Below are 24,982 nucleotides of genomic sequence, written 5' to 3'. Positions count from 1 at the left end.
GGAGTCTGACAGTCTGGCGGATTTGGATTATCCTGAGGATTCGAAAAATTAGGATGATTTAATTAATTTGGAGGTGTTAAATTTTCGCGAGGATTTGGATATCACTCATGTCTCAGGGCAATCGAAACCCTCAAAGAGGAAGCAGGATAGAAAAAAATTAGTAAACGAGCCTAAAAAATTGCTGGAACCAAAAGCGACTCATTTAGCTGCAGTGATTGCAATTTATCCAAATCAGGCTGGAAGAGTGCTTGGATAGTGTATCAACTTCAACTCCTGCAAATGGTATCAATATCAATGCAAACGCTCGAAAATCAGTAGTTGAGCTGGAGATGAATAAATCAATGAGCCGCAATACAGCACATTGTATCAGAAGAGAACTCAAAATGAAATGCAACATGGACAAAGAGGAATTAGTAAACCATGACAAGAGAAAATAATTTTATTTTATTTCAATTTTTTTGAGTTTTTTATAACAGAATTGGAGGATTAGTTTATCGCAAATTTTATTTGAATTGTTTTTAATCTGAAAAAATAATAAATTTTGAAATCATTTTCAAATTTGTTGTCACGATGTTTGAATTGTATGATTTTTTTTGATAAACTCGCATAAATATTTATCACAAAAAATGATTAGATCCCTGGATTACCTCTACTCATGTACTCGGCAAAGTATCAGCACAAATATGTCACTTTTCTCGCGTCAAAATACAATTTTTGAAAAAAGTAAAATTTATGGCTTTACTAAGGGCGGAGTATGGAAGTTCTATACTTCTAATGATTTGGTTAATCCGGAGCATTAGAAAATTTTCGAGGTTTTCGATTATCCTGGGGGTGTGAATAATCCGGAGGAATTGGAAAATCCGGAGGATTTGGATAACCCGGAGCATTTGGATAATCCGCAGGGTTCGGACAACCTGGAGAATTTGAATTATCCTGAGGAGTCTGACAGTCTGGCGGATTTGGATTATCCTGAGGATTCGAAAAATTAGGATGATTTAATTAATCTGGAGGTGGTAAATTTTCGCGAGGATTTGGATATCACTCATGTCTCAGGGCAATCGAAACCATCAAAGAAGAAGCAGGATAGAAAAAAATTAGTAAACGAGCCTAAAAAATTGCCGGTAACCAAAAGCAACTTAATTACCAGCTACTTTGCAAATCATCCGCTTCAAGCTGAAAGAGTGCTTGGATAGTGTATCAAATTCAACTCCTGCAAATTGTATCAATATCAATGCAAATGCTCGAAATCAGTCGTTGAGCTGGAGATGAATAAACCGATGAGCCGTAATACAGCACATTGTATCACAAGAGAACTCTAAAAGCAACGTTGACAAAGAGGAATTGGAAAACCAGGAGAAGATATTATAACTTTATTTTAATTCATATTTTTTTTAGTTTCTTCTCAGAGAATAGGAAGTTTAGTTTATAGCAATTTTTATTTGAATTGTTTTTAATCTGAAAAAACAATAAATTATAAAATCATATTAAAAATTGTTGTCGCGTTGGTTGAAATCTATGATTTTGTTTTGATAAACTTGCATGAATATTTATCACAAAAAAATGGTTAGTGCTCTGGATTTATTCTACTGATGTAGTTGGGATAGTATCAGCACAAACATGTCACTTTTCTTGCGTCAAAATAGAATTTTTGAAAAAAGGTAAAATGTATGGGTTTACTAAGGGCGGGGTATGGAAGTTCTATACTTCTAATGATATGGATAATTCGGAGGAATTGGAGAATGCTGAGGATTGGATAATCCAGACTAGTGGGATTATACGGAAAATTCGGACAATCAAAAGCTTTTGGGTTAACCGGAGTGTTTTAATAACACGGAGCATTGGATAATCCGCAGGATTGGGAAAAACTGGAGGATTTAGTTTATCCTGAAGACTCAGAAAATCAGGAGGATTAGGATTACACTGAGGATTCGAATAATCGGAAGGACTTAGATTATCCAGAGGATTCGGAGAATCTGGAGGATTTGGATTATCCTGAGGATTCGAAATTCAGAATAATTTAAATATTCTGGAGGAGTTAAATGTTCGCGAGAATTTGGATATCTCTCATGTTTCAGATCAATCGAAAGCCGCAAATAGGTAGCAAGATGGAAACAGTTTAGCATGCGAGCCTAAAAAGTTGCTGAAAACCAAAAGCGAGTTAATTAGCAGCAATGATTTGCAATTTATCCGAACCAAGCTGAAAGAGTGCTGGGATTTTGTATCACATTCAACTCCTGCTAATGGTTTCAATACCAATGCAAACGCTAGAAAAACAGTCGTTGAGCTGGAGATATAAAAGACAACGAGCCGTAATTTAGCACATTGTATCTTAAGAGAACTCGAAAAGAAATGCAACATGGACAAAGAAGAATTTGAAAACCAGGACAAGAGATTATAATTTTATTTCAATTCAAAATTTTTTAGAATTTCTTCAACTAGAAAAGAAAGTTACTTTATCGCAATTTTTGTTTGAATAAAGTGTCATCTGAAAAAAATATTAAATTAAGAAATTAAAAAAAAAGTTTTTTGTCGCGATGGTTGAATTTTATGACTTAATTTGATATATCTGCAAAAAATTTTATTACAAAAAAGATGTTTAGTTCTCTGGATTTCGTCTACTCATGTCCTCAGGAAAAAAACAGCCCAAACATGTCACTTTCCTTGCGTCAAAACAGAATTTTTGATAAAGATAAAATGTATGGGTTCACTAGGGGCGGGTATGGAAGTTCTAGGATTTTAATGTGTTGGATAATCCGAAGGTCTTTGACAATCCGGAGGATTGGATAACCCAGAGTAGTTGGATTATCTGGAGGATTCGGCCAATCAGAAGCATTTGTATAATCCGTAGTGTTTGGATAACCCGGAGCATTTGAATAATCCGCAAGATTGAGATAAGCTGGAAGATTTGTTTTACCCTGAAGGTTGAGAAAATCAGGAGGATTAGGATTATACTGAGGATTCGGACAATAAAAAGGACTTAAATTATCCTGAGTAATCGGACAATTTGGAGGATTTGGATTATCCTGAGGATTCGAAATTCAGGATAATTTAAATACTTTGGAGGAGTTAAACACTCGCGACGATTTTTATATCCCTCATGTTTCAGATCAATCGAAAGCCGCAAATAGGCAGCAAGATGGAAACAGTTTAGCATGCGAGCCTAAAAAATAGCTGGAAATCAAAAGCGACTTTATTAGCAGCAGTGATTTGCAATTTATCCGAATCAAGCTGAAAGAGTGCTTGGATTTTTTAAATCAAATTCAAGTCTTGCAAATGGTATCAATACCAATGCAAACGCTCAAAAATTAGTCGTTGAGCTGGAGATGAATAAACCAATGAGCCGTAATACAGCACATTGTATCACAAGAGAACTCAAAATGAGTTGCAACATGGACAAAGAGGGATTTGAAAACCAGGACAAGAGTTTATAATTTTATTTTAATTCAAAACTTTTCTGAGTTTCTTCTAACAGAGTAGGAAGATTAGTTTATCGCAATTTATATTTGAATTGTTTTTAATCTGAAAAAATAATAAATTTTAAAATCATTTTAAAATTTTTTGTCGCGATGGTTGAATTGTATAAATTTTTTTGATAAACTCGCATAAATATTTATCACAAAAAAAAGATTAGATCCCTGGATTTCTTCTACTCATGTACTCGGGGAAGTATCAGCACAAATATGTCACTTTTCTCGCGTCAAAATATAATTTTTGAAAAAAGGTAAAATGTACGGGTTTACTAAGGGCGGGGTATGGAAGTTCTATACTTCTAAAGATTTGGTTAATCCGGAGCATTAGAAAACTTTGGAGTTTTTCGATTATCCTGGGGGTGTGAATAATCCGGAGGAATCGGAAAATCCGGAGGATTTGGATAATCCGGAGCATTTGAATAATCCGCAGGATTGGGTTAAGCCGGAGGATTTGGTTTAACCCGAAGACTCAGAAAATCAGGCGAATCAGGATTGTACTAAATATTCGGACAATCAGAAGTATTTGGATTATCCTGAGATTTCGAAATTCGGGATGATTTAAATATTCTGGCGGAGTTAATTGTTCGCGAGGTTTTGAATATCTCTCGTCACTCAGAGCAATCCAAAGCCGCAAAGAGGTAGCACGATAGAAAAAGTTTAGCAGGAGAGCCTAAAAAGTTGCTGGAACCAAAAGCGACTTATTTAGCTGCAGTGATTTGCAATTTATCCGCTTCAAGCTGGAAGAGTGGTTGGATATTGTATCACATTCAACTCCTGCAAATGATGTCAATACCAATGCAAACGCTCGAAAACCAGTCGTTGAGCTGGCGATGAATAAATCAATGAGCCGTAATACAGCACATTGTATCACAAGAGAACTCAAAATGAAATGCAACATGGACAAAGAGGAATTAGTAAACCATGACAAGAGAAAAAAAAATTCTTTTTAATTCATTTTTTTTGAGTTTTTCATAACCGAATTGGAAGATTAGTTTATTGCAAAATTTAATTGAATTGTTTTTAATCTGAAAAAATAATAAATTTTAAAATCATTTTAAAAGTTGTTGTCACGATGGTTGAATTGTATAATTTTTTTTGATAAACTCGCATAAAAAATTATCACAAAAAAAATGATTAGATACCTGGATTTCTTCTACTCATGTACTCGGGAAAGTATCAGCACAAATATGTCACTTTTCTCGCGTCAAAAATATAATTTTTGAAAAAAAAAATTTATGGGTTTACTAAGGGCGGGGTATGGAAGTTCTATACTTCTAATGATTTGGTTAATCCGGAGCATTAAAAAAGTTTGGAGTTTTTCGATTATCCTGGGGTGTGAATAATCCGGAGGAATCGGAAAATCCGGAGGATTTGGATAACCCGGAGCATTTGGATTATCCGCAGGATTGGGTTAAGCCGGAAGATTTGGTTTAACCCGAAGACTCAGAAAATCAGGAGAATTAGGATTGTACTAAATATTCGGACAATCAGAAATATTTGGATTATCTTGAAGATTCGGACAATCTGGATGACTTGGATTATCCTGAGGATTCGAAATTCGGGATGATTTAAATATTCTGGCGGAGTTAATTGTTCGCGAGGTTTTGAATATCTCTCGTCACTCAGAGCAATCCAAAGCCGCAAAGAGGTAGCACGATAGAAAAAGTTTAGCAGGAGAGCCTAAAAAGTTGCTGGAACCAAAAGCGACTTATTTAGCTGCAGTGATTTGCAATTTATCCGCTTCAAGCTGGAAGAGTGGTTGGATATTGTATCACATTCAACTCCTGCAAATGATGTCAATACCAATGCAAACGCTCGAAAACCAGTCGTTGAGCTGGCGATGAATAAATCAATGAGCCGTAATACAGCACATTGTATCACAAGAGAACTCAAAATGAAATGCAACATGGACAAAGAGGAATTAGTAAACCATGACAAGAGAAAAAAAATTCTTTTTAATTCATTTTTTTTGAGTTTTTCATAACAGAATTGGAAGATTAGTTTATCGCAAATTTTAATTGAATTGTTTTTAATCTGAAAAAATAATAAATTTTAAAATCATTTTAAAAGCTGTTGTCACGATGGTTGAATTGTATAATTTTTTTTGATAAACTCGCATAAATAATTATCACAAAAAAAAAGATTAGATACCTGGATTTCATCTACTCATGTACTCGGGAAAGTATCAGCACAAATATGTCACTTTTCTCGCGTCAAAAATATAATTTTTGAAGAAAAAAAAATATATGGGTTTACTAAGGGCGGGGTATGGAAGTTCTAAACTTCTAATGATTTGGTTAATCCGGAGCATTAGAAAAATTTGGAGTTTTTCGATTATCCTGGGGTGTGAATAATCCGGAGGAATCGGAAAATCCGGAGGATTTGGATAACCCGGAGCATTTGGATTATCCGCAGGATTGGGTTAAGCCGGAATATTTGGTTTAACCCGAAGACTCAGAAAATCAGGAGAATTAGGATTGTACTAAATATTCGGACAATCAGAAATATTTGGATTATCTTGAGGATTCGGACAATCTGGATGACTTGGATTATCCTGAGGATTCGAAATTCGGGATGATTTAAATATTCTGGCGTAGTTAATTGTTCGTGAGGTTTTGAATATCTCTCGTAACTCAGAGCAATCGAAAGCGGCAAAGAAGGAGCACGATAGTAAAAGTTTAGCAAGAGAGCCTAAAAATTTGCTGGAACCAAAAGCGACTTATTTAGCTGCAGTGATTTGCAGTTTATCTAAATCAAGTTGGAAGAGTGCTTGGATAGTGTATCAAATTCAACTCCTGCAAATGATATCAATGTCAATGCAAACGCTCAAAAATCAGTCATTGAGCTGGAGATGAACAAATCAATGAGCCGTAATACAGCACATTGTATCACAAGAGAACTCAAAATGAAATGCAACATAAACAAAGAAGAGTTAGTAAACCATGACAAGAGAAAATAATTTGATTTTATTTCAATTTTTTTGAGTTTTTTATAATAGAATTGGAAGATTAGTTTATCGCAAATTTTATTTGAATTGTTTTTAATCTGAAAAAATAATAAATTTTAAAATCATTTTAAAATTTGTTGTCACGATGGTTGAATTGTATAATTTTTTTTGATAAACTTGCATAAATATTTATCACAAAAAAATGTTTAGTGCTCTGGATTTCCTCTACTCATGTACTCGGGAAAATATCAGCACAAATATGTCACTTTTCTCGCGTCAAAATACAATTTTCGAAACAAAGTAAAATGTATGGGTTTACTAAGTGCGGGGTATGGAAGTTCTATACTTCTAATGATTTGGATAATTCGAAGGAATTGGAGAATGCGGAGGATTGGATAATCCAGTGTAGTCGGATTATACGGAAAATTTGGACAATCAGAAGCATTCGGGTTAACCGGAGTGTTTGAATAACCCGGAGCATTGGATAATCCTTAGGATTGGGAAAACCCGGAGGATTTAGTTTATCCTGAAGACTCAAACAATCAGGAGGATTAGGATTACACTGAGATTCGGACAATCAGAAGGACTTAGATTAACCCGAGGATTCGGACAATCTGGAGGAATTGGATTATCCTGAGGATTCGAAATTTAAGATAATTGAAATATTCTGGAGGAATTAAATGTTCGCGAGGATTTGGATATCCCACATGTATCAGATCAATAGAAAGCCGCAATTAAGAAGGAAGATGGAAACAGTTTAGCAAGCGAGCCTAAAAGACGCTGGAAACCACAAGCGACTCAGTCAGCAGTAATGGTTTGCAATTTATCCGAACCAAGCTGAAAGAGTGTTTGGACATTGTATCGTATTCAAGTCCTGCAAATGGTATCAATATCAATGCAAACGCTCGAAAATCAGTCGTTGAACTGGAGATGAAAAAGCCAATGAGCCGTAATACAGCACGTTGTATCACATGAAAAGTGGAAATGAAAGGCAACATGGACAAAGAGGAAGTAGAAAACCAGGACATGAGATTTCAATTTTTTATAAATTTAATTTTTTTTGAATTTCCTCTAACAGAATAGAAAGAATAGTTTATCGCAATTTTTATTTGAAAAATTTTATATCTGAAAAAATATAAAAACAAAAAATTATGATAAAATCTTTTTTTGTCGCGATGGTTGAATTTGTTTTGATAAATCCGTAAAAAATTTTATTACAAAAAGATGTTTAGTTCTCTGGATTTTGTCTACTCATGTCCTCAAGAAAAATACAGCCCAAACATGTCACTTTCCTCATGTTAAAATAGAATTTCTGAAAAAAGGTTAAATGTATGTGTTGCTAAGGGTGGGGTATGGAAGTTCTATACTTCTAATGATTTGGATAATTCAGAAGCATTGGAGAATGCGTAAGATTGGATAATCCAGAGTAGTTGGATTATCCGGAGGATCCGGTCTATCAAAAGCATTTGTATAATCCGGAGTGTTTGGATAACCCGGAGCATTTGAATCATCCGCAGGATTGAGACAAGCTAGAGGATTGGTTTTACCCTGAAGACTGAGAAAATCAGGAGGATTAGGACTATACTGGGGATTCGGACAACCGAGACAATAAGTGTTATACTGAGGATTCGGACAATCAGAAGGATTCGGATTATCCTAAGGATTCAGACAATCTAAAGGATTTGATTTATCCTGAGGATTCGGACAATCATGAGGATTTGGATTATCCTGAGGATTCGAAAATCAGGATAATTTAAATATTCTTGAGAAGTTAAATGTTCGCGAGGATTTAGATGTTCCTCTTGTTTCAGATCAATCGAAAGCCGCAAAATAGGCAGCAAGATGGAAACAGTTTAGCATGCGAGCCTAAAAAATTGCTGGAAACCAAAAGCGACTTAATTAGCAGCAATGATATGCAATTTATCCGAACCAAGCTGAAAGAGTGCTTGGATGTTGTATCACATTCAAGTCCTGCAAGTGGTATCAATACCAATGCCAACGCTCGAAAATCAGTCGTTGAGCTGGAGATGAATAAACCAATGAGCCGTAATGCAGCACATTGTATCACAGGAGAACTCGAAATGAAATGCAACATGGACAAAGAGGAATTTGAAAACCAGGACAAAAGGTTTTTTTTATTTTAATTCAAAAGTTATATGAGTTTCTTCTAACAGAATAGGAAGATTAGTTTATCGCAATTTTTATTTGAATTGTTTTTAATCTGAAAATATATTAAATTATAAAATCATTTCAAAATTTATTGTCGCGATGGTTGAATTGTATGATTTTTTTGATAATTTCGCATGAATATTTATAACAAAAACAATGATTAGTGTTTTGGATTTCCTCTACTCATGTACTTGGGAAAGTATCAGCACAAACATGTCACTTTTCTCGCGTCCAAATAGAATTTATGAAAAAAAGATAAAATGTATGGGTTTACTAAGGGCGGGGTATGGAAGTTCTATTCTTCTAATGATTTGGATAATTCGGAGGAATTGGAGAATGCTGAGGATTGAATAATCCAGAGTAGTTGGACTGTCTGGCAAATTTGGATTATCCTGAGGTTTCGAAAAATCAGGATGATTTAAACAATCTGGAGGAGTTAAGTGTTCGCAAGGATTTGGATATCCCTCGTGACTCAGAGCAATCGAAAGCGGCAAAGAAGGAGCACGATAGTAAAAGTTTAGCAAGAGAGCCTAAAAAATTGCTGGAACCAAAAGCGACTTATTTAGCTGCAGTGATTTGCAATTTATCCAAATCAGGCTGGAAGAGTGTTTGGGAAGTGTATCAAAATCAGCTCCTGCAAATGATATCAATGCCAATGCAAACGCTAGAAAAACAGTCGTTGAGCTGGAGATGAATAAACCAATGAGCAGTAATAGAGCACATTGTATCACAAGAGAAGACAAAACGAATGTTTCAGATCAATCGAAAGCCGCAAATAGGCAGCATGATGGAAACAGTTTAGCATGCGAGCCTAAAAAATTGCTGGAAACCAAAAGCGACTTAATTAGCAGCAATGATATGCAATTTATCCGAACCAAGCTGAAGAGTGCTTGGATGTTGTATCACATTCAAGTCCTGCAAGTGGTATCAATACCAATTGCAACGCTCGAAAATCAGTCGTTGAGCTGGAGATGAATAAACCAATGAGCTGTAATGCAGCACATTGTATCACAGGAGAACTCGAAATGAAATGCAACATGGACAAAGAGGAATTTGAAAACCAGGACAAGAGGTTATATTTTTATTTTAATTCAAAAGTTATATGAGTTTCTTCTAACAGAATAGGAAGATTAGTTTATCGCAATTTTTATTTGAATTTTTTTTAATCTGAAAATATATTAAATTATAAAATCATTTTAAAATTTATTGTCGCGATGGTTGAATTGTATGATTTTTTTGATAATTTCGCATAAATATTTATAACAAAAACAATGGTTAGTGTTCTGTATTTCCTCTACTCATGTACTCGGGAAACTATCAGCACAAACATGTCACTTTTCTCGCGTCAAAGTAGAATTTTTGAAAAAAAGGTAAAATGTATGGGTTTACTAAGGGCGGGTATGGAAGTTCTATTCTTCTAATGATTTGGATAATTCGGAGCAATTGGAGAATGCTGAGGATTGGATAATCCAGAGTAGTCGGATTATACAGAAAATTCGGACAATCAGAAATTTTTGGGTTAACCGGAGTGTTTGAATAACCCGGAGCATTGGAGAATCCGCAAGATTGGGAAAAACCGGAGGATTTAGTTTGTCCTGAAGACTCAGAAAATCAGGAGGATGAGGATTACACTGAGGATTCGAATAATCGGAAGGACTTAGATTATCCTGAGGACTCGGACAATCTGGAGAATTTGGATTATCCTGAGGATTCGAAATTCAAGATAATTTATATACTCTGGAGGAGTTAAATGTTCGCAAGGATTTGGATATCCCTCATGTTTCAGATCAATCGAAAGCCGCAAATAGGCAGCAAGATGGAAACAGTTTAGCATGCGAGCCTAAAAAATTGCTGGAAACCAAAAGCGACTTAATTAGCAGCAATGCTTTGCAATTTATGCGAACCGAGCTGAAAGAGTGCTTGGATGTTGTATCACATTCAAGTCCTGCAAATGGTATCAAAACTATTGCAAACGCTAGAAAAACAGTTGTTGAGCTGGAGATGAAAAAGCCAATGAGCCGTAATACAGCACATTGTATCACATGAAATGTCGAAATGAAATGCAACATGGACAAAGAAAAATTTGAAAACCAGGACGAGATATTATAATTTTACTTTAGTTCAAATTTTTTTTGAGTTTCTTTTAACAGAATAGGAAGATTAATTTATCGCAATTTTTATTTGAATTGTGTTTAATCTGAAAAAATAATAAATTATAAAATCATATTAAAATTTGTTGTCGCGATGGTTGAATTCTATGATTTTTTTTTGATAAACTCGCATAAATATTTATCACAAAAAATTGATTAGTGCTCTGGATTTCCTCTACACATGTACTCGGGAAAGAATCAGCACAAACATGTCACTTTTCTCGCTTCAAATTAGAATTTCTGATAAATGGTAAAAAGGATGGGTTTACAAGGGTCGGGGTATGGAAGTTCTATACTTCTAATCATTTGGATAATTCGGAGGAATTGGAGAATGCGGAGGATTGGATAACCAGAGCATTTGGATAATCCGCAGGATTGGGATAAGCCGGAGGATTTAGTTTATCCTGAAGACTCAGAAAATCAGGAGGATTAGGATTATACTGAGGATTCGGACAATCAGAAGGACTTAGATTATCCTGAGGATTCGAAAATCAGAATAATTTAAATATTTTGAAGGAAATAATTGTTCCCAAGTTTTTGGATATCTCTTGTGTCTCAGATCAGTCGAAAGCCGCAAAGAGGGAGCAGGATGGAAAAAGTTTAGCAAGCGAGCCTAAAAAGTTGCTGGAAACCGAAAGCTACTAAATTAGCAGCAGTGATTTTCAATTTATCTGAATCAAGCTGGAAGAGTGCTCGGATATTGTAGCACATTCAACTCCTGCAAATGGTATCAATATCAATGCAAACGCTCGAAAATCAGTCGTTGAGCTGAAGATGAATAAACCAATGAACCGTAATACAGCACATTGTATCACAAGAGAACTCGAAATGAAATGCAACATGGACAAAGAGGAATTAGAAAACCAGGCCAGGACATGAGGTTATATCTTTATATTTTTTTAACTTTTTTTTTGAGTTTACTCTAACAGATTAGAAAAAATAGTTTATCGCAATTTTAATTTGAAAAATTTTATATCTGAAAAAAAATATTAAAAACAAAAAATTATGATAAAAATTTTTTTGTCGCGATGGTTGAATTTTATGATTTGTTTTGATGAATACGTATAAATTTTTATCACAAAAAAGATGATTTGTTCTCTGGATTTCTTCTACTCATGTCCTCAGGAAAAAAAATAGCCCAAACATGTCACTTTCCTCGCGTCAAAATAGCATTTTTGAAAAAAGGTAAAATTTATGGGTTCACTGGGGGCGGGTCTGGAAGTTCTAGACTTCTAATGTGTTGGATAGTCCGGAAGATTTGGACAATGCGGAGGATTGGATAATCCAGAGTAGTTGGATTATCCGGAGGATTCGGCCTATCAGAAGCATTTGTATAATCTGGAGTGTTTGGATAACCCGGGGCATTTGAATAATCCACAGGATTGAGATAAACTGGAGGATTTGTTTTAACCTGAAGGTTCAGAAAATCAGGAGGATTAGGACTATACTGGGGATTCGGACAATCTGGACGATGAGTGTTATCCTGAGGATTCGGGCAATCAGAAGGATTTAGATTATCTTAAGGATCCGGACAATCTGAAGAATTTGATTTATCCTGAGGATTCGGACAATCAGAATGATTTAATAATTCTGGCGGAGATAAATGTTTGCGAGGCTTTGAATATCCCTCGTGACTCAGAGCAATCGAAAGCCGCAAAGAGGTAGCACGATGGAAAAAGTTTAGCAAGAGAGCCTAAAAAGTTGCTGGAACCAAAAGCGACTTATTTAGCTGCGGTGATTTGCAATTTATCCAAATCAGACTGGAAGAGTGCTTGGATAGTGTATCAAACAGAATGACTTTCTTCTAACAGAATAGAAAGATTATTTTATCGCAATTTTTATTTGAAAAAAAATTTATTCAAAAAAATAGCAAATTAAAAATCGTAATTAAAAATTTTATCGCGATTTTTGAATTTCAAGATTTTTTTGAAAAAATCGCAAACGTTTTAATCACAAAAAAAGATGATTAATGCTCTGGATTTCGTCTACTTATGTCCACGGGAAAAAACAGCTCAAACATGTCACTTTATTTGCGTCAAAATAGATTTTTTGAAAACAATTAAAATGTAGGGTTTACTAGGGGCGGGGTCTGGAACTTCTATACTACTACTAACTCCTACTCCGAGCTTCAACTGAATGAAGGCAAATAAAAAACTGGCTGAACTGTCTGTGCATTCTTAGATGAATTTTTTGATTTTCAAAATGACTGAATTTTCATTCGGCGAGTTGTCTTTGCGTCTCTATGTGATTATTGGGCGGTGCAGGGGGCGGATCTAGTTTTTTCTCGAGAGGGGGTGAATTTTCAATGTTTTTTTTGAATTTTCTGGATACATTTTTCTTCTCTTTAGAATGACAAAATTGAGTTTCTGAGCTCTTCCAAATCACTAAAAAAAGATCTGTTTTGACCTATTTTTTTCTTGTCGTAGGCACGTTTTTCGCGTCGTAGGCAAGTTTTTCGCGTCGTAGTCAAATAACTGTGTCTTCGGATGCGTTTTATTACTTTTTTCCACACAAAAAATGTTCTTCATTTGAACCGATCAAGTTATATACCAGATTAAAATCTGCCACCATTCGACCACAAAAGTTTTGTGATGCAGTGATCAAGAAACTTTATTTCGCTATAAATAAGTTTTCGAGCTTTTTTAACGCCTTCCTAGTATGTTTTTTAAATTTGCTGTCGAAAACACTTTATTTACTTGTACTTTCACACATGCCCAAAATCTAGTATTTCATTCAGGTCCTTTTTCACTAGATGAATGAAAACGACATAAATTGAAAAAAAAAGTCAAACTTTTTAAAAAAAATTGTGTCGGAATTTTTTCTGCTACATGCACTGCAACCCAATTATCTCAATACGAGGCCAAACTGTGTTTTTGTGTATTGAAAACGGATTCCACAAAAAGGACGCTCCTTTTGTTCTTCTTTTGTTTTTTCAATCTTTTTGATCGTTCCGACAAAATTTTACCATGTTTAAAGACTTGTCTCTGGAATCCAGGAATAAATAGACACAAAATTGTGCGCCTATCCAGTGCACAGTTTGGCCGCATAATGCTTGTCGCTTTTGAATTTTTGTTTAGAAAATAATCGATACTTCAAGGAAGCCGGAAGTTATATCACGTAAGGTTGCAGATTATACTGATAAATTCAAATGAGACAGTATAGTTTCCTATCTGAAAATTGATTTGTTGTAACCAACGACAGATGAGCCATGCGTATAAATTAGTTTGCAAGCGCAATACGAGACAAAACTGTGCACTGGATAGGCGCACAATTTTGTGTCTGTATGTTCCTGGATTCCAGAAACTAATATTTGAACAAGTTCCAAAAAGTCACTGAATTCCACTAACTGATTTTCCATGGAATCCGCTAACAACTTACTGTAACGTAGTTTTTGTCGGCAAGTTTAATGTGTCGCGCAATGTGCAACAAGCGATTATAGCTAGTTGTTCTAGATTCTGCAAAATGTAAGTCGAATCCGCAATTGTATGTGGAATCCGCAAACTGTAATTGGATTCCGAATTTGTTTATTACTGAACTTGCATATGAACAATTGAAAGCTAGAGCTGGATTTCTTGTCTGTAGCGATGAGAATTTCAAAAACAAGGACTTAACCATTGTCAACGGTGTCCACGAACAAATCTTCAGACGTTGTTTAATTAAATCTGTGGATATCATCTTTTAGTAATTGGGACCAGTGTTTTCGAAACTTAGCACCGAATAAATTCTCGCGTCAAAATAGAGTTTAAAGGTAAAATGAATGGGTTTACTAGGGACTGGGTACGGAAGTTCTTTACTTCTAATGATTTGGTTAATCCGGATTATCAGATATTTCGGAGGTTATACATTATTCTGATGGTGTGAATAACCCGGAAGAATCGGAAAATCCGGAGCATTTGGATAACCCGGAGCATTTGAATAATCCGCAAGATTGGGATAATCGGAAGATTTGGCTTAAGCCGAAGACTCAGAAAATCTGGAGGATTATCATGATACTGAATTTTCGGACAATCAGAAGGATTTGGATTATCCTGAGCATTCGGACAATCTGGAGGATTTGGATTATCCTGAGGATTCGAAAAATCAGGATGATTTAAATATTCTGGAGGAGTTAAATATTCGCGAGGATTTGGATATCCCTCATGTCTCAGGGCAATAGAAAGACGCAAAGAGGGAGCAAGATGGAAACAGTTTAGCATGCGAGCCTAAAAAGTTGCTGGAAATCAAAAGCAACTTAATTAGCAGCAGTGATTTGCAATTTATCCGCTTCAAGCTGGAAGAATGGTTGGATATTGTATCAACTTCAACTCCTGCAAATTGTATCAATATCAATGCAAATGCTCGAAATCAATCGTTGAGATGGAGATGAATAAACTAATGATCCGTAATACAGCATATACAGGAGATCGAAATGAAATGCAACATGGACAAAGAGGAATTAGAAAACCAGGCCAGGACATGAGATTAGAATTTTTTTATTTTATTTTTTTTTGAGTTCCTACTAACAGAATAGAAAGATTATTTTATCACAAGTTTTATTTGAATTGTTTTTATTCTGAAAAAATAATAAATTATAAAATCATTACAAAATGTTTTGTCGCGATGGTTGAAATCTATGATTTTTTTGATAAACTCGCATAAATTTTTATCAAAAAAAAAGTGATTAGTGCTCTGCATTTTGTCTACTCATGTACTCGGGAAAGTATCAGCAAAAACATGTCACTTTTTTCACGTCAAAATAGAGTTTTGGAAAAAAGGTAAAGTGTATGGGTTCTAATGTTTGGATATCCCTCATGTCTCAGATCAATCGAAAGCCGCAAAGAGGGAGCAAGATGGAAACAGTTTAGCATGCGAGCCTAAAAAGTTGCTGGAAACCAAAAGCGAGTTAATTAGCAGCAATGATTTGCAATTTATCCGAACTAAGCTGAAAGAGTGCTGGGATTTTGTATATCATTCAACTCCTGCTAATGGTTTCAATACCAATGCAAACGCTAGAAAAACAGTCGTTGAGCTGGAGATGAAAAAGACAACGAGCCGTAATACAGCACATTGTATCACAAGAGAACTCGAAATGAAATGCAACATGGACAAAGAGAAATTAGAAAACCAGGCCAGGACATGAGATTATATTTTAATTTAATTTTAACTTTTTTTTTAGTTTCTTCTAATAGAAAAGAAAGATTAGTTTATCGCAATTTTTGTTTGAATAATTTTTTATCTGAAAAAAATAATAAATTAAAAAATTATAATAAAATTTTTTTGTCGCGTTGGTTGAATATCATGATTTGTTTTGATAAAAACGCATAATTTTTTATCACAAAAAAGATGATTAGTTCTCTGGATTTCGTCTACTAATGTCCTCGGAAAAAAAACAGCTCAAACATGTCACTTTCCTCGCGTCAAAATAGAATTTTTGAAAACAGGTGAAATAAATGGATTTACTAGGGGCGGGGTTTGGAAGTTCAAAACTACTAGGGACGGGGTGTGGAAGTTCTACAGAAAGGCTTGGATTATCCTGAGAATATGGACAACCTGGAGGATTTGAATTATCCTGAGGATTCGGACAATCTGTAGGATTTGGATTATCCTCGGGATTCGAAAATCAGGATAATTTAAATAATCTGGAGGAAATACTTGTTCCCGACTTTTTGAATATCTCTCGTGTCTCAGATCAGTCGAATGATTTAAGTATGAGTCAGGATGATTTAAGTGAGTCAGGATGATTTAAGTATTCTGAAGGAGTTAAATGTTCGCGAGGATTTGAAAATCCCTCATGTCTCAGAGCAATCAAAAGCCGCAAGGAGGGAGCAGGATGGAACAAATTTAGCAAGCGAGCCTTAAAAGATGCTGGTAACCAAAAGCAACTTAATTAGCAGCAGTGATTTGCAATTTATCCGCTTCAAGCTGGAAGAGTGCTTGGATATTGTATCACATTCAACTCTTGCAAATGGTATCAATACCAATGCAAACGCTAGAAAAGCAGTCGTTGAGATGCAGATGAAACAACTAATGATCCGTAATACAGCATTTTGTATCACAGGAGATCGAAATGAAATGCAACATGGACAAAGAGGAATTAGAAAACCAGGCCAGGACATGAGATTAGAATTTTGTTTAATTTAACTTTTTTTTAGTTCCTACTAACAAAATCGAAAGATTAGTTTATCGCAAGTTTTATTTGAATTGTTTTTACTGTGAAAAAATAATGAATTATAAAATCATTTAAAAAATGTTGTCGCGATGGTTGAATTCTATGATTTTTTTTGATAAATTCGCATAAATATTTATCAAAAAAGTTATTAGTACTCTAGATTTTGTCTACTCATGTGCTCGGGGAAAGTATCAGCACAAACATGTCACTTTTTTCACCTCAAAATAGACTTTTTGGAAAATGTTAAAACGTATGGGTTTACTAGGGGGCGGGGTATGGAAGTTCTATACTTCTAATGATTTGGACAATCCGGAGGAATTGGAGAATCCGGAGTGTTTGGATACCCCAGAGCATTTGGATAATCCGCAGGATTGGGATAAGCCGGAGGATTTGATTTATCCTGAAGACTCGGAAAATCAGGAGGATTAGGATTATACTGAGGAATCGGACAATCAGAAGGACTTGGATTATCCTGAGGATTCGGAAATCTGAAGAAGTTGGATTATCCTGAGGATTCGAAAAATCAGGATGATTTTAAATATTCTGGAGGAGTTAAATGTTTGCAAGGATTTGGATATCCCTCATGTCTCAGATCAATCGAAAGCCGCAAAGAGGGAGCAAGATCGAAACAGTTTAGCATGCGAGCCTAAAAAGTTGCTGGAAACCAAAAGCGAGTTAATTAGCAGCAATGATTTGCAATTTATCCGAACCAAGCTGAAAGATAAATTTATCCGAACCAAATCCGAACCCGTGCTGGGATTTTGTATCACATTCAACTCCTGCTAATGGTTTCAATACCAATGCAAACGCTAGAAAAACAGTCCTTGAGCTTGAGATATAAAAGACAACGAGCCGTAATACAGCACATAGTATCTTAAGAGAACACGAAAAGAAATGCAACATGGACAAAGAAGAATTTGAAAACCAGGACAAGAGATTATAATTTTATTTTAATTCAAAATTTTTTAGAATTTCTTCAACTAAAAAAGAAAGATTAGTTTATCGCAATTTTTGTTTGAATAAATTTTTATCTGAAAAAAATATTAAATTAAGAAATTATATTAAAATTTTTTGTCGCGTTGCTTGAAATTTATGATTTGTTTTGATAAATCCGCATAAATTTTTATCACAAAAAAGATGATTAGTTCTCTGGATTTTGTCTACTCATGTCCTCGGAAAAAAAAACAGCTCAAACATGTCACTTTCCTCGCGTCAAAACAAAATTTTTGAAAACAGGTTAAATAATTGGATTTACTAGGGGCGAGGTGTGGAAGTTCATTACTACTAGGGGCGGGATGTGGAAGTTCTACAGAAGGTCTTGGATTATCCTGAAGATTCGGAAAATCTCGAGAATTTGAACTATCCTGAGGATTCGGACATTCTGTAGGATTTTAATTATCCTCAGGATTCGAAAAATCAGGATAATTTATATAATCTGGAGGAAATAATTGTTCCCAAGTTTTTGGATATCTCTCGTGTTTCAGATCAGTCGAAAGCCGCAAAGAGGGAGCAGGACGGAAAAAGTATAGCAAGCGAGCCTAAAATGTTGCTGGAAACCGAAAGCGACTAAATTAGCAGCAAAAATTTTCAATTTATCTGAATCAAGCTGGAAGAGTGCTCGGATATTGTATCACATTCAACTCCTGCAAATGGTATCAATATCAATGCAAACGCTCGAAAATCAGTCGTTGTGCTGAAGACGAATAAACCAATGAGACGTAATACAGCACATTGTATCACAAGAGAACTCGAAATGAAATGCAACATGGACAAAGAGGAATTAGAAAACCAGGCCAGGACATGAGATTGTATCTTTATATTATTTTAACTTTTTTTGAGTTCCTTTGAACAGAATAGAAAGATTAGTTTATCGCAATTTTTATTTGAAAAATTTTTAATCTGAAAAAATAATAAATTATAAAAACATTATAAAATTTTTTGCCGCGATGGTTGAATTTTATGATTTGTTTTGTTACATCCACAAAAATTGTTATCACAAAAAAGATGATTACATCTCTGGATTTCGTCTACTCATGTCCTCGGGAAAAACAGCTCAAACATGTCACTTTATTTGCGTCAAAATAGATTTTTTGAAAACAATTAAAATGTAGGGTTTACTAGGGGCGGGGTCTGTAACTTCTATACTACTACTAACTCCTACTCCGAGCTTCAACTGAATGAAGGCAAATAAAAAACTGGCTGAACTGTCTGTGCATTCTTAGATGAATTTTTTGATTTTCAAAATGACTGAATTTTCATTCGGCGAGTTGTCTTTGCGTCTCTATGTGATTATTGGGCGGTGCAGGGGGCGGATCTAGTTTTTTCTCGAGAGGGGGCGAATTTTCAATGTTTTTTTTTGAATTTTCTGGATACATTTTCCTTCTCTTTAGAATGACAAAATTGAGTTTCTGAGCTCTTCCAAATCACTAAAAAAAGATCTGTTTTGACCTATTTTTTTCTTGTCGTAGGCACGTTTTTCGCGTCGTAGGCAAGTTTTTCGCGTCGTAGTCAAATAACTGTGTCTTCGGATGCGTTTTATTACTTTTTTCCACACAAAACATGTTCTTCATTTGAACCGGTCAAGTTATATACCAGATTAAAATCTGCCACCATTCGACCACAAAAATTTTGTGATGCAGTGATCAAGAAAATTTATTTCGCTATAAATAAGTTTTCGAGCTTTTTTAACGCCTTCCTAGTATGTTTTTTAAATTTGCTGTCGAAAACGCTTTATTTACTTGTACTTTCACACATGCCCAAAATCTAGTATTTCATTCAGGTCCTTTTTCACTAGATGAATGAAAACGACATAAATTGAAAAAAAAAGTCAAACTTTTTAAAAAAAATTGTGTCGGAATTTTTTCTGCTACATGCACTGCAACCCAATTATCTCAATACGAGGCCAAACTGTGTTTTTGTGTATTGAAAACGGATTCCACAAAAAGGACGCTCCTTTTGTTCTTCTTTTGTTTTTTCAATCTTTTTGATCGTTCCGACAAAATTTTACCATGTTTAAAGACTTGTCTCTGGAATCCAGGAATAAATAGACACAAAATTGTGCGCCTATCCAGTGCACAGTTTGGCCTCATAATGCTTGTCGCTTTTGAATTTTTGTTTCGAAAATAATCGATACTTCAAGGAAGCCGGAAGTTATATCACGTAAGGTTGCAGATTATACTGATAAATTCAAATGTGACAGTATAGTTTCCTATCTGAAAATTGATTTGTTGTAACCAACGACAGATGAGCCATGCGTATAAATTAGTTTGCAAGCGCAATACGAGACAAAACTGTGCACTGGATAGGCGCACAATTTTGTGTCTGTATGTTCCTGGATTCCAGAAACTAATATTTGAACAAGTTCCAAAAAGTCACTGAATTCCACTAACTGATTTTCCATGGAATCCGCTAACAACTTACTGTAACGTAGTTTTTGTCGGCAAGTTTAATGTGTCGCGCAATGTGCAACAAGCGAATATAGCTAGTTGTTCTAGATTCTGCAAAATGTAAGTCGAATCCGCAATTGTATGTGGAATCCGCAAACTGTAATTGGATTCCGAATTTTGTTTATTACTGAACTTGCATATGAACAATTGAAAGCTAGAGCTGGATTTCTTGTCTGTAGCGATGAGAATTTCAAAAACAAGGACTTAACCCTTGTCAACGGAGTCCACGAACAAACCTTCAGACGTTGTTTAATTAAATCTGTGGATATCATCTTTTAGTAATTGGGACCAGTGTTTTCGAAACTTAGCACCGAATAAATTGATTATTTTGAGTCACTGGGTTGAGAGTGCTTAGAAACACAAAAACACAACGCACAGCATGTCGCAGATTTATGTCAGCAATTGGGATTCCATCGATCCCAAATATTGTTCAGTATTTGGGATTGATAGAACCCAAAATACTGGAATGATATGGAATAAATATGGAAAAAAAAATCATTATTTGGAGTCATTGGGTTGAGAGTGTTTAGAAGCACAACGCACAGCATATCGTCAATTTATATCAGTATTTGTGATTCCATCAATCCTGAATACTGTTCATTATTTGGGATTGATGGAATCCCACATACTGGAATATTATGGAAAAAATATCGATTAAATTCATAATTTGGAGTCATTGGGTTGAGAGTGTTTAGAAACACAATGCTTAGCATATCGACGAATTAGGTCAATTTTGGGATTCCATCGATCCCAATTATTGGTCAGTAATTGGGATATCATCAATTCCAAATACTGAAGCTGGGTGTTTGACAGAAATTGAGATCTACCGTTGGGCATTTCAACAGGTAGCTGATCAATGGAGTAAATTCGTAAATGAGATATAACTTGCTGGTGACCATCTAGTAATTAAAAGATATAACTTTAAACGCTACTACAAATATACACATCTGTAAACGGAATCCGCAAACAAAATGCGGATTCCACTTACAATTTGCGGATTGTGCTACAGTTGCGGGTTCCACAACAGCTCAATTTAACTATACACATGTCTTTTTATTTGTTTGTGGATTCCATGAACTGTTCTGGATTTCGCAAATACGGTTGTGGATTCCCCAATTTTGCACAATTTTGCAGCGATTTTGAATGGTAGAATTTTATAGGTATTTGTTTGTGGAGTCCAAAACAGCAAAGAAGATCAAAGAAAAGTGGCAATGTTGCAGATTCCGCAATAAATCTGATTTTGACCTGTTGCGGAATCCGCTTACAATGCAAAGAATGCACGTTTTGGCATCGTAATTTGTTTCTTTTCTGACATGGTATATGAACTATAAAACGTTTTTATACACAACATTATAACTAAAAGTTTGTTTTATAAAACATCGGCATATAAAAAAGACTGAATTGTTATTTATACGAATTTGATACTTCTACTTATGTTATACAAGCAGGAGCAATCATTTGGCGTGAAAAGCAATTGCTGCAAAAAATTTTATTTTGTTGATAACTACTTATAGGCATTGTTCCGACCACAGAAAGTAGGGAAGAACTTTGTGATGCTGTGAGCTTCAATTTTTTACCAAAAATTTCAGTTATCAAAAATAATTATTGAAATGGGTCCATTGTTATAACACATAGAAGCCCCAGCAGTCATGATTCGAACCCTTTTATATTATTTCCAAACAAATGCCTCAGTGTGAAGAAAAACCAGTTCAAACTTTTTTTCAGGTATCAAATGCTCAAAAACGTTTCTGGGAAAAAATACAAAAAACTAAAAATTCACCAAATTGCGTGCATTTTGTTGGTTGTTGTATTCGACGAAGATAACTGAAAATCTCAGGTATTTTATTTTTAGACAGAATGAACGCCTATTTAAAGGATTCAGTGCAGGCTAATAGGCACACATGTTTATCGCTATGCTTCCGTTCCAAGCAGGCCCGCTTATTTGCACTCTAGTCTTCAATGTTTTATACACCATTTCTAACGGGAAAATCTCAAATATTCTTAAACTATTGTGATGGGGGATATTCTCATGATGGAGGGACCGAAAGATGGAAGTTTTGTAACCAATCAGAATCGTTAGACGTTCGTATTGGCTAAATGAATTTTGCACAAAACCGAAATCACTATTAACAGAAAACGATTTACAGCAGCACAGCAAAGTTTAGCTAAATAATTTGTCCTTTTAAGCAATAGATTTTTTGGGGTCTACTTAATAATCACCTTTCCTTTGGTATCTACTAAAAAATTGTCACCTTTATAATTAAAAGAAGTAAATTAACACTAGAGCATTCTATGTAAAATTCGACTTTTGCTGCATTCTGACTGGTCAAAAGTTCGACTAACTTAACCTTCTCAACAATCGCCCCCCTTTCTTGAAAGAGGGGGCATTTGTTAAGTAGCTCTTTTGTTTGTTTAATTTTTTTTATAATACCCGACTTCGATTTTGCAATAGCCTGGGTTTAATGGCCTGGACTTATTGGCTTTCTTGGATGTTTTCGCGATTTATTTTAGATTTTTGAACACTCAATTCTGATTGGCTGAAAATAACTGAATTAGATTTGCAACATTCGGTGCCTGGATCACGAGTGCAATCCAGGACAACACTGTATTTTGAATGGAAAAACTGCTCGTGGCGCATCCGATTATGTCAAATAAACTTTGGATGATCATTTTTTCATTGATATTCACAAATTAACATATAATATCTCATGGATAAGAAGAAATAAATTAACAAAAAAGCACTCGATTTCAGAAGTAGACACCAACTCTACTCATTTGTAGTTTCTCATGATACCAATGACGGCTGCCAATCTTTCCCGAAATGATCACGTGACTTTGTATTCTGGTATGACGAAAACAGCATCTCGCTCTTTTTCCCTGGTCTTGTTTCACGTATTCTGAAACAAATAATTTGCCTTGTAGTTTAAAAAACGAGCTATTTTGCTCATAAATTTTGTAAACGTAAGATGCTATGTGTCCGATCTACTGATGTGCAAAAATTCTGAAGGATCCTGACAGCCTAGGACGCTCTCATCATTAGGCCGTAAGTATCTTTCTGAAGAAAACAAAGTTCACGATCTACAAAATCAACAAATTCACGGTCGGCTGGGGGTCGGATCTTTATAACTTTAAGTTTATCGCCCTTGAATGCCAAGTATTTAGGTGAACTTCATGGCACCCGCGAAATGGTACAGAGATGTGTCTTAAACCAATATCTCTTGTCAACAATTGGGCTGAATATCAGTTGTAATAGATATCATTCGCTACAGATTGTTTTTATTAAGTATCTTGCAGCATAGAAACAGTTGGAGGACTTACTAAATCCTTGAATATTTGAAGAGAAAATTCCCCTAAGTAACACCGCCCCCCTCTCCCCACCCGAACCGTAAAATGGCTTTCCCCGTTAATCTTTCCCTGTATCAAAATCTATTCGTGCTTGCCTTCATTTGTCGTCCTCTGGTTTCTATTGGGAGCAGAAGTGCAGCCAATGCAGCCCCCACCCCAGACAGACAGTACACCCCCATAGCCACACGCACAGACACATTCCGCAGCAGCACCTGTGTGTTGGGTGAAACAATTAAACTCTTAAACATGCTCAGAGACCATCCCGAACCATGTGAAAGCAATCAGTACTCAGTAGAACAAAATTGACATAAATCTAAATCTGAGGTATTTTTAAAATATGTGCAGATCATATCGGGATGCACTTTTCGGCAAAAAATTTTTTAGATGGACATTAACTACAGGTTCCACGCAGCAAGGTGGTTCCTATTTTGTTATCCAATTTACTTTTTTTTAAAAATAAAAAAAACTATTCGAGCAGTTTGTTGAAAACTATTTCTTTATAGGGGTGGCAATTCGTACCCTAGGGGGGGGGGGGGGGGGTAATAAACTATTCTAAAGCTATAGACCTATGTACAATTACTGTACATAAACTTAAAAGAATAAAACTAATAAAAGGAAGTGTGTAAATTAAGACGTTATAAAAAGGACAACTGACTTTGTCTCATATCGACCGATGGTCGCATCTAAATTAGTTAACATGTAATAATTAAATACCGAAGGTCATTTAAGACAACTAAAACAAATCACAACATTTCCCACCGGGAAAAAAAATAAAACTGCTTACTAACTAACTAATTCTATATACACCCTTTTCCTCCTTCGCGTATGAACAAAATTTTACAAACTGCGCCATGAAGGTAAAAATACAGCAAGCAAAATAGTATCCACAAGTGAGTGAGAACGTACAATGTACAGGATGAATATACCGAATTTACAAACATACAAAAATAGCACAACTAACTAAACTAAAACTAAGCTAGCGGTAATCAACAACATGTAAATTAAACATGTACACTTGTATCTACAGGTAGCTACTAAAACCAGAGGGTAAGATATGTAAAAAGTTTTTGTTAAGAAACGCAGTTAAATTTTTCATCAAATTCATCCAGTTTTGCTTTCATTTCCGAATCGATTGCCGATAAAATTTCGCTGCAATTGTCTAACTCGTGCAGTGAATCCTTAATGGTCTGGTGAGCTGAATGCGATCCCGACGAGTTTTCATTTAAAAGGGTCGTGATTGGAAAATTTACTGGTCTGACTGAAGGGCATGAATTCTTTGTAGACCAAGTAAGGGTTGTTTCCGCAAT

The 24,982-nt window shown here is 35.2% G+C and overlaps 2 protein-coding genes across 3 annotated transcripts in view; both read right to left on the bottom strand.

Moving 5' to 3' along the window:
- Positions 1-24,982, bottom strand: part of LOC134840728 (uncharacterized) — a 486,809-nt gene that overhangs the window by 336,513 nt on the left and 125,314 nt on the right. The window lies entirely within an intron of this gene.
- LOC134839538 (synaptic vesicle 2-related protein-like) overlaps positions 22,997-24,982 on the bottom strand; it is an 89,973-nt gene continuing 87,987 nt past the window's right edge. For both annotated transcript variants that reach the window (XM_063855129.1, XM_063855128.1), the window contains 2 exons: positions 23,771-23,887; positions 22,997-23,227 (listed from right to left, as the gene is read on the bottom strand). In XM_063855129.1, the coding sequence (XP_063711199.1) occupies positions 23,219-23,227; positions 23,771-23,887 (126 nt within the window). In that variant the 3' untranslated portion in view covers positions 22,997-23,218. The remainder of the gene's footprint in view (positions 23,228-23,770; positions 23,888-24,982) is intronic.

The sequence above is a fragment of the Symsagittifera roscoffensis genome, chromosome 2, assembly GCF_963678635.1.
Source record: "Symsagittifera roscoffensis chromosome 2, txSymRosc1.1, whole genome shotgun sequence".
Taxonomy (NCBI): Eukaryota; Metazoa; Xenacoelomorpha; order Acoela; family Convolutidae; genus Symsagittifera; species Symsagittifera roscoffensis.
Note: the sequence above shows the minus strand (reverse complement) of the source record. Positions and strands in the feature narration are given on the sequence as shown.